Consider the following 9970-nt stretch of genomic DNA (forward strand, 5'->3'; position numbering starts at 1 on the left):
TGAAGAACTCGTATACTGTATAGTGCATATACCTGTCCGTCGTACCATAGCAATTTACAACGTAGCTAATAGCTATACGTTGTAAATAGATATGGTCGTACTTACGCACACACTTACACGCACGTATCGCAGATATGTAATAACCTACTGTACAATTTACAAGTCGTTGATATACAATTTTGGAGGGTGTAGCTGCGTCGTTAATTAGTAATGTGCGATAATATGATGCTGGGAGGCGGCCCGTGGATTGGATTTGTGCTCTTAATATGGCATCACACTGTGGCTGTAGCTGTACTATTTTATTGCCATTTTTATCGATTCAAGAGATCACAAGAATTCCGATACGATGAAAAGAATGGCTGATGAGATCAGCCCATCGAAATCCCACATGAACCAACAAATGTCGTAACAAAAATGGAAGGAATTGTTAAAAATATGAAAATAGCTGCACAGTGTACACTGTACACTCTACAAAAAAATAGCATGATGTCCTTTTAACAACAGTTTTTGAACCGGAGGACCGTGTGAGGACAGGAAGATACGGCACCATTCTCTTCCACCGCGCATTCTTGTCATTCAATAACAATAAATTGAATTGTAAGTTAAATATAATAATGATATATCAATCAATCAATCAGGTTTATTGATATTTTCATCGTTTCAAAAACATCACAAGACTGCGATACAATGAAAAGATAGGAAGGTGTCGAAACAACTTGTAGCCTTTAAGATCAGACACCTACCTTAGCCTAGGCGAAGTAAATAAGAGGCATGCACACTGAATGAAAATTAATGCAGATAATATAAGGCGCAAGCGACAAAATGAGGTGGTATGTGGTGGAGGGCGAGGTCGGTGTTAGGTCTTGGTCCGGTAATCCTGAAGACTGGCTAGTATTCATTTAGAAGAAATTGCTTGTATTTCGACTTGAATGCATATAGTGTACACTGTTCCTGTAAATGAGTGGAAAACACGCTGGAGTGAAAGGACATAGCTTGTCTTGACGCAACATGCACGCTGACCGACATTGGGGTATGATAGTATAGTGATGTCATCAACAGTGATTCTTTCGTGATGTCACGAGTGAAGGTGTACGCTCGCAGTAGCGGGGAGAAAATAGAAGAGACATATGACCCAATAAACGCGTTCTGTTGCATCAGAATGTACTTCCCGTGATCGCCTGATGTGACAACGCAAGTACTCATTCCTGTGCTTATGTACTATTTATAGAACGCAAGTCACACGACCTCACGCTGACTGAAGAACTTGAAAAAAAGTCCCGTCACGTGACGCGTAACAACCAATAGCAAATCGCCGAGTGGCAGACTGTTGGACACGTCGACATTGCGAAAGATCATTTCGCTGTGGAGACGCTATGAGGTAGCTGCGATTTATTATCGAATCTGTCGCATTATGCGCGAGTGTTTTGAGTTGGACAAAAGTCTTCGTAACATCGAGATATAAGTTCAAGTCCGCGCTTCTCTTATTACTGAAACCTCGAAAGCCACCATGTCTCCCGTCGTACTGGGCACTATTAGCCAACCTCGCACAATTGTTGTGACTCAAGGACTGTTCTCTGGCGATGAAAACAGAGGGTTTGTTGACAGAGGAGAACTTCCAAAATATGCAGTCGGCCTCTTTGAATCAAATGGATCGGGCCCAAGGAAAAGGAAACGTCTTACCCACCTTACCCCAGAAGAAAAAGTCATGAGAAGGTATACCAAATACCAGTACTGTACTGAACACTGCCAGTTAATATGATTTAGTGTTGGCTGCAATAACACTGTCGATACTTGAATTTCAGAAAATTGAAAAACAGAGTCGCTGCACAGACTGCCAGAGACCGCAAAAAAGCTAGAATGGAAACACTAGAAGATGCTGTAACAAAAATACATGAACAGGTATTTAAATTGACTGTTTACACAATGATATGTGATATAAATTGTAGGTAGTATTTACCTACTCACTACTCTACTGTTATGTTGAGTTCGATTAATGGTATTGAATATGGGGTGTGTACTAAGCAGGATATTTTGTTAATGTCAACTTAACCAGCTACAGAGCAACTGTTTGTGATATACAGCTGCCATCGTGAAAATACTATAATGTATTGTAGATGATATGGTTGTGGGAGGGACACTGTAAAACCCACAAAACCCGCAGAACCTGTAAAACCCGCAAAACCTGCAGGGTGTTTAGCAGGGTTTTGCGGGTGAATATCAGAGTTTTGCGGTTAACTAGAAGGGTTTTGCGCTTGAATAGAAGGGTTTTGCGGGTGAATAGCAGGGTTTTGCGGGTGTCTAGCAGGGTTTTGCGGTTAACTAGCAGGGTTTTGCGGGTGTTTAGCAGGGTTTTACAGGTGAATAATAGGGTTTTGCGGGTGACAAAGCGGGTTTTGCGGGTGTCTAACCGGGTGATAAAGCGGGTGATAAAGCGGGATTTGCGGGTGTTAAGCAGGGTTTTGCGGGTGACAAAGCGGATTTGCGGGTGTTTAGTATGGTTTTGCAGGTGAATAGCAGGGTTTTGCGGGTGACAAAGCGGATTTGCAAAACCTGTGAAACCCGCAAAAGCGAGGCGTATTTAGGTAATGTGTGTATCTCTTACAATACTGTCGCTGCATGGCCATAGATATCATAGATTAGTTATGGAATTCAACTATACGCAATGATAAGTACGCGAAACCCACAAAAGCAAGGCATATTCAGGTAATGTGTATATATGTATCTTTTACATAGAAAACATAGATTAGGCATATGATCCAATTCAAGATTAAGCAACACTCTCAGATATTTCAGATGTCTAATGGAACATTCATATAATTTCAATCCATATTATATCATCCCAATCCGATCTTTCTCCTCTTGTTATCGTTTTCATTCCTTTTTCTTCGTGACTTTCATTTGAATTCATTTGGTTTTTTTCCAGAGCCAACTGGTGGCGCCTTTACAATTAGTCCTCCATCTGTTGATATAATAAAATTAGATTTTAATTTGGCCTGATTGAACCTATTCCGATAGTTATCTTTAGCTGCTTGACTTTTTCCAATCCAATCATTCGGGGTTTGCTGAAACTGCACATATTCACCGTACAGCCGGTAGCTTCCTACTCCAATTAAACTCTTTTTAATATCGCCAAACATGGCAGTAACTGGGTCGTATAACTCCTCTATTAATTTTGGCACTGACTCAATTTTTCTCTCTGTTACCCTTTTCATAACTGTACATAACTATACATACTTCATAACTATACACACATTGAATTAACTGAGTATGCCTTGCTTTTGTGGGTATTGCCATGTCTGATACCTGCAAAGTCCTTCTAGTTAACCGCAAAACCCTGCTTCTTACCCTCAAAACCCTGCTATTCACCCACAAAACCCTGCTATTCACCTGCAAAACCCTACTAAACACCCGCGAATCCGCTTTGTCACCCGCAAAACCCTGTTATTCACCCGCAAAACCCTGCTATTCACCTGCAATACCCTACTAAACACCCGCGAATCCGCTTTGTGACCCGCAAAACCCTGCTAAACACCCGCAAAACCTGCTTTGTCACCCGCAAAACCCTGCTTTGTCACCCGCAAAACCCTGCTATTCACCCGCAAAACCCTGCTAAACACCCGCAAATCCGCTTTGTCACCCGCAAAACCCTGCTATTCACCCGCAAAACCCTGCTATTCACCCGCAAAACCCTTCTATTAAACCCTTCTAGTTAACCGCAAAACTCTGATATTCACCCGCAAAACCCTGCTAAACACCCTGCAGGTTTTGCGGGTTTTACAGTGTCCCGTTGTGGGATTGTTTACTCGCACAAAATGTATAAATCCTGGATCAATTATTGTAGAAGTTTTGTCCATTGATCCAAGTTATCTCTTTTAGATGAATAAGTTGCTAGACGTCAATTCGACGTTGCTCCAAAGAACGCATGATTTAGAGGAAGAAAACATGATTCTGCGCAGAAGATTAGGACTAGACTCGTCGCCTTCCATTCTCGAAGAGATAAGCAGGGAAGCGGCTATCATAAAGCAAGAAATTACCGATCAACTTCCAAACACTGATTCTCCAGTCGGGATCAAATCCGAAACATCAGGTACGGTACATTGGTTACTGGTTCATGTCGAAATGAAATGAATACAATCAACGTTCGATTATCTTCTGCTTTACATCCTGTGTGCATACAGCAGTTGGGTGTCTGATTCAAAGACTACTCTAAAGTCGTTTTTACAACTTCCTATCTCTTATTGTATCGTAATGTTGGTGTTTGTAGAAGGATGAATTATTAACCATTTACTCAAAAACTAATCATTTAGGATACAGAACAGCATTACTCGAAACAATAACATAAATTCTTATTCAGATGATGAAGGATGTGTTCTGAAATCGTATGAGGAGCCCGCCGTCATGAATGATCAGATCGGAATGAATGTTTCCACGCAAGAAGTTACCGTTTGTCGATCCCCCGTACCAGCAGCGTTCGGGGAACGCGTCAAGGAAAGACTTATTCCTCAGCAGCAGGAAGCTGTCAAACCAGTGAAGCTGATCCACTCGGTAACGGAAAGCGAGGAAACATCATCCGTATCTGTGATTCGAATGGCGTTTCGGACCTCCCCAAAGAAGAAGACACAGACATCACCGCCCTACTTAGGGCGCTGCAAGCCATCGATCCTCAACAATGCATCATTACGAAAGTCGATCAAAAAGGTATGTTTTCCCTTTAACAAGAATGGGCTTTGTGTGTGTGTAATCCCGAAGTCTGTTGTGGTAATTGACTTCCGCCATCTTGTGTTTGACCATGTTAATTCTGAAGTTTGGAGTTGAGGTTTTTCATGTAGGCTCGATATTAGCATTGGAATGTCTGATATTTATAAATTGTGTATGTGAAATTTTAATTAGTAGCTTGCTCGCGTATAACGAAGGATTTTTAGCAACCATAATACCTAAATTGAGTATGTCCTGTCTGTCATGTTTGTAAAACTGCTTCTTGAAGTGTAAACTGGACAGTTATTATCATTATGTAGCTGCTAAGTTTTGTGCCCCGAATGGATGATATTTGAAACAAACGACAATCGTTGCATCAAAGTAGGCTAAGCGGGTTTGATTGGCAATTCGCTCATTCTGAGAAAGTTTTCCAAACGCTCTCAAATTTCCAAGTCATGGTAACATTCAAGTCGTGCTCAACTTCATTTTGTGATATCTTCTCGCAGGAAATGCCGCTGGATCTTCGGATTCGTTAACCCAGGAGTGTGCAACGTTCAACGTCTTCAGTGACCACGGATATACCAAGCCCGCCACGGAGCAGTTGTTTTACACCAGCTGCAACAGCGGCGCCACATCTTCACAGGAACTTCTCAGGCCAACCGATTCAAAGAAGCTAACTGCCCTTTTTGGGGAGACCAAAGAATGCACACAAGCCGACCTGTTCCCAGCCGACCTCATGGACGCGCTGCCCTACTGCGACGACAGCAAATTATCGGACAATTCTGAGGCTACCTCTGCAGATTTTGAAGCTGTTTTGGACAGTATTATTAATGGGGAAGGTTTTGGCGATCATACTGAAACGAAAACAGTCGCCATGAGCCCCGGCGCTAATTCAAATTTCTCAAACTCTGACATATATTCTGAGGACAGCGGTGTGTCTTTGTGCGGTTCCCCTTTATCTCTCGACACACCGTCGCCTCTGTACGAGAACACTGCAGATCCGTTTTTCAGCCCGGTAACAGATTGTAAAGACTTTCTGGAGGGGGATGAACTCGATTTGTTTCCACAACTTTCCGCCATGTAAATTTTTATTTCAGATCTCTATGTTAAAAGGTGCAATATTGTAGCGTCCCTGGGCTGGTTCGGCGGTGTTGATGTCGTCGCGACATTGTGTGCATATTTTTGGCTTCTTAATAAAGAGTTTAATGTTCCACATACGTCTACCAATCTACTGTTGTGTGGGGCCGGGTGATCTCGTAGCACATATGCACGAAAGATCTGCTGTATTCTCGACGCGGCTGAGAAAGCGAAACGATAGCGGAAGATGTAGTTGGCAGGGTACTGCTGGGCAAAATCGAGTATCAATTTCATGAATTAATCGTTTTTCAGGTTTACAAGGAATATGATGCGGGTTGAGCGCCATGTAAAATTTAGTGCAGAGGTCTCGAACATGCGGCCCGCGTCGGCATTTTCGAATTTTGAGTATTTGACAATATATTCAAGTACCATATGTCATTTTTAGATGTAAGAAGTTGAAGTTCACCCTAAAACTACTATAAAAATCACTGAAATCTCAACAAACTTCACTTTCAAAAGCTAGCATACGGCAGAAGATCAGCTATTACGTCACATTTCTAGTTCGTGAAGATTGAACATGACCCGTTGATGATTCGTGAATGAAAATTGTGAATTTGTTCGGTGCGACCTTCCGTCAAATTACTCGATTTCGGTTTGACTGGGTAATCGAATGAAAACTAATCAATGTTGAAATCAGAGGACTTGTGATTCGGAACGGTGACTTGTAATCCTACGGACGCAACAATCTATAAAACTGTGTTGGGGAATAGCAGAGGTGGTCAGTAACGAAGTACTTCTACTTTGTCGAAGTACTCAAGTAGTTTTCCTCTACTTCTGGTACTTACTCAAGTAGATCTGATTTTCGCTACTTCTACTTCGTAATACTTTGTGATCTACTTACTTACTTTTCGCTATTTTCAGTTTGTCAAGTAGAAGTAGTTCAATCTTCCAATCAGGAAGATAGCCTGAGGAATTTAGGGGCTGTTTTCACGGAGTATCAACATTATATTTCATAAAAGTTTAGTAAAGCCCAGAATTTTCGTCGCGCTTCGCGCGCAGTGCTGGATAAGGAGTGACCACTGACCAGTATGATTTCACGGAAGTATCGGTGATTATAATTTAGGTAGAGGGTTGGCGTGGTCCGTTTACACCACATTATCGTCCTTCGTCCATATCAAATAATTCATGACATTTTATATGGCTCATCATAACGTCGAAAGAAAGCACTCACAATGAATGGAAAAGAACTAGTAGAAAGGGCCGCGGCTTCAAAGAGATCAACATCGAAAAAGAACTGTGACATCGGGCACTCTAGGCCGAGGTGGATGTTAGAGTAAAGGATCGCTACTGATGCGTGTCGTTCTACATCCTCCTATCTGTTCATGACATCGCATTGTGTCTTATCGCATTGTACATTGTGTGTGACTTGTTCAGATAAAAATATAACCCAACCATGTTATGTTATGTTATGTTATGAAACTGATGTTTCGCAATCTAGCATTTACTTGTCATATCGTAATCTAGCATGTCCATTGTCCATGACGTGTCCAAATCTGGAAACATGGACTCTGACTTTTTTTTTAGTTTTAGAGCTGTTTTAGCATACCACCTTTGAAACTTTCAGGACTAAAAACATGAAATACATGTTCTGCTTTTAGAAGTAGTACATATATTCCACTTTCAATTCCCAGTATCATATAGGCCTACTTTGAGTTATAATTATTATCAGTTCTTTTGTCTGGATAACATACATGTTGAAGCATAAAAGCAAGTGTAGTAATGCCTTTAATTTCTGGAAATAAAGCTACACAATATGGCATTTTACGGCCCACCATATTTTTTATTAACGTTTACCAATCGCGCAAAGTGTTTACACCGTATCCTATACAACTTCTCCGTATTGCTCTTCGACTAAACTACGGGCCTTATAATATGAGGAATGGCGCCATACCATGCTATTTTCTAAAACGTGCTGTTCGAGAAAACAGAGGATTAGCATCGCATTTCCATATCAATACTATCATTTTCGTCCCATGATGTGGACGAATACTTATGCTATCGAAAATTGGATACCTGCTGGTATGCATCAATATATGAATCAAGCTCGTCACCTATCGCATAGCTCAATTTGCACCTTTTTACAATCCATGTGAACGAATTAGGATCGTTTTCATAACTACTTACTTACTTGAGTACTTTTAAAGTCAGTCAATTCTACTTCTACTTCAAGTAGTTTTAGGTTGCTTATGGAGGAAGTACTTCTACTCGTACTTGAGTAGATATTTTCGTCGCTACTTCTACTTCTACTTGAGTAGATTTCTTGACTACTTTGATCACCTCTGGGGGAATAGTAGTATATCAAAAGGTCGTAGCTTTCGTTGCCTTGATTATATCTATCTAATCAGGTCGGTATGGTAACCATTGGCGTTCTGTGACCGCAGTGACGTATAGTTGGTTACATGCTGGGTGTTGTTTGTTCTCTTTATCCATCGGTGGCGCGTAAGCTAGTAGTACGCTCCACAGCTGTACCACCAATACAGGCAAAATCAGTGTAGGGATGACTCGAGTCACCTTTTTCGTATGACTTGACTTGACTCGAGTCACTTTGCAAAAATGACTTGACTTGGTTTGACTCGGCGCCTCAGAAATGCGGATTGACTCGTGACTCGGAGCAAAATTCACGAGTCAAATTCAAGTCATTAAGTAAACGGTGTCGATTAAATCACCCTATACCGGTATTATGTATGTTTGGGTTGTTAGCGATACGCCGGTGTCACTTGTGAGAGCAACCAGTCTTCAATTATTGTAAGTTTCACTGATCATCAATTGTTACATCACAAATAAATTGACCGCTAACGAAACCATCACACCTACGTTGTCGTAGTAGCAGTAGATTTATCTAATAGCATCGTATCTTTGTTTCTTAGGCAGCTCAGTGCCTTACATTGCTCAGTGATCACCTTCACCAACACTCTTGTATGATTTTATCGAACGAATATAGTTTATGCCATTATATTCTCACAGATGTATAGGGGGTAGTGCCTATTGCACCACATAAATTTGTTCAACTTTTCGATAGGCTTCGTATTCGATCCTTTAAATTGGCTGATAAAATCAGACTGTAGCATGCAGCTATACAGCTACTTGCATATTTTATTAGCAATTCTACATGTGCGTGAGCGATACAACACCTTTTTGCATGCATAATTAACTTTATAATCGTCATTGATTCAAGATAAATGGCCAATTAATCTATCCTTCACACAGTTAGCAAAATGTAATGACTTTTGGATCATCACACATAATTCGAAAATTCAATTTGACTTGAATCGTGACTTGACTCGTGACTTGACTTGACTCGACTTGACTCGTGTAACCTCCAAAAAACGAGTGACTTGACTTGACTCGAGTCACCTTTGAAAATGGATTGACTTGACTTGACTCGAGTCAAAATGTGCAATGACTCGAGATGACTCGTGACTCGAAGGTAGTGACTTGATCCCAACACTGGGCAAAATGTAAAGCTGATTTGATTTAACTTTGGCCATGACAGTAACAATAGCCTATACTTCTCGCGACTATATCAAAACCCGGATTACTCTACACCGCTCAAATGCTCTAATATCAGATGAATCTTCAGTAGATTTGATAATATTCTACATAAAATTGTGGCACGTCAAAGGTCCACTGGCTGCAATATTATAACCCGACAGTTTTACGATGCCATGAATCATGATGCATCCTCTCGCATGATGTCTATAACTCATTATTTTAACAAATTATGCCCGGCGCAAAAAACAATTTTATTCAAATATTTGAAAATATGATGTTTTCCGTGTCAAGCGTGAATAGTACAATAGTGAATTACATTTTCACGATGTTTGTAGAATGCCTGTCTCTGTCTGCAAGGTCCTGTCAAATAAAGGCCTACTTGGAAAATACACATTGGATATCCCTATTATTGATGCTGCGGCCAGCAGCTGACCGGCGTCATCAAAAACTGGGAAATTGGCCGTGAGCACTGAGCAGCTGAGCATGTCCGGGACATGACTTATTATTGGCCATTGCGCTGGTCGATCGCTATTGAACGGAAATCGTCTCCATGAGTGTTCGCAGCCTTGTGCGACATGCCTCTCGATGCCGAGGTGCGGCTAACAGGTTTTCGAGGCTCTAACATTGGAAAAATAGTATTTAGACG

General features: G+C 41.1%; 1 protein-coding gene across 1 annotated transcript; it reads left to right on the top strand.

Moving 5' to 3' along the window:
- The first annotated feature begins 1333 nt into the window (after positions 1–1333).
- LOC145433281 (uncharacterized) lies at positions 1334–5908 on the top strand. The gene is made up of 6 exons (XM_080310330.1): positions 1334–1713; positions 1803–1899; positions 3877–4087; positions 4355–4462; positions 4504–4698; positions 5202–5908. Exons 1-6 carry the CDS (start codon positions 1508–1510, stop codon positions 5777–5779), a joined length of 1395 nt encoding a protein of 464 aa, XP_080166456.1. The 5' UTR covers positions 1334–1507; the 3' UTR covers positions 5780–5908.
- The last annotated feature ends 4062 nt before the right edge of the window (positions 5909–9970 follow it).

This window comes from Botryllus schlosseri, chromosome 2 (genome assembly GCF_051294905.1).
Source record: "Botryllus schlosseri isolate E-star chromosome 2, Bs_hap1, whole genome shotgun sequence".
Classification (NCBI taxonomy): domain Eukaryota; kingdom Metazoa; phylum Chordata; class Ascidiacea; order Stolidobranchia; family Styelidae; genus Botryllus; species Botryllus schlosseri.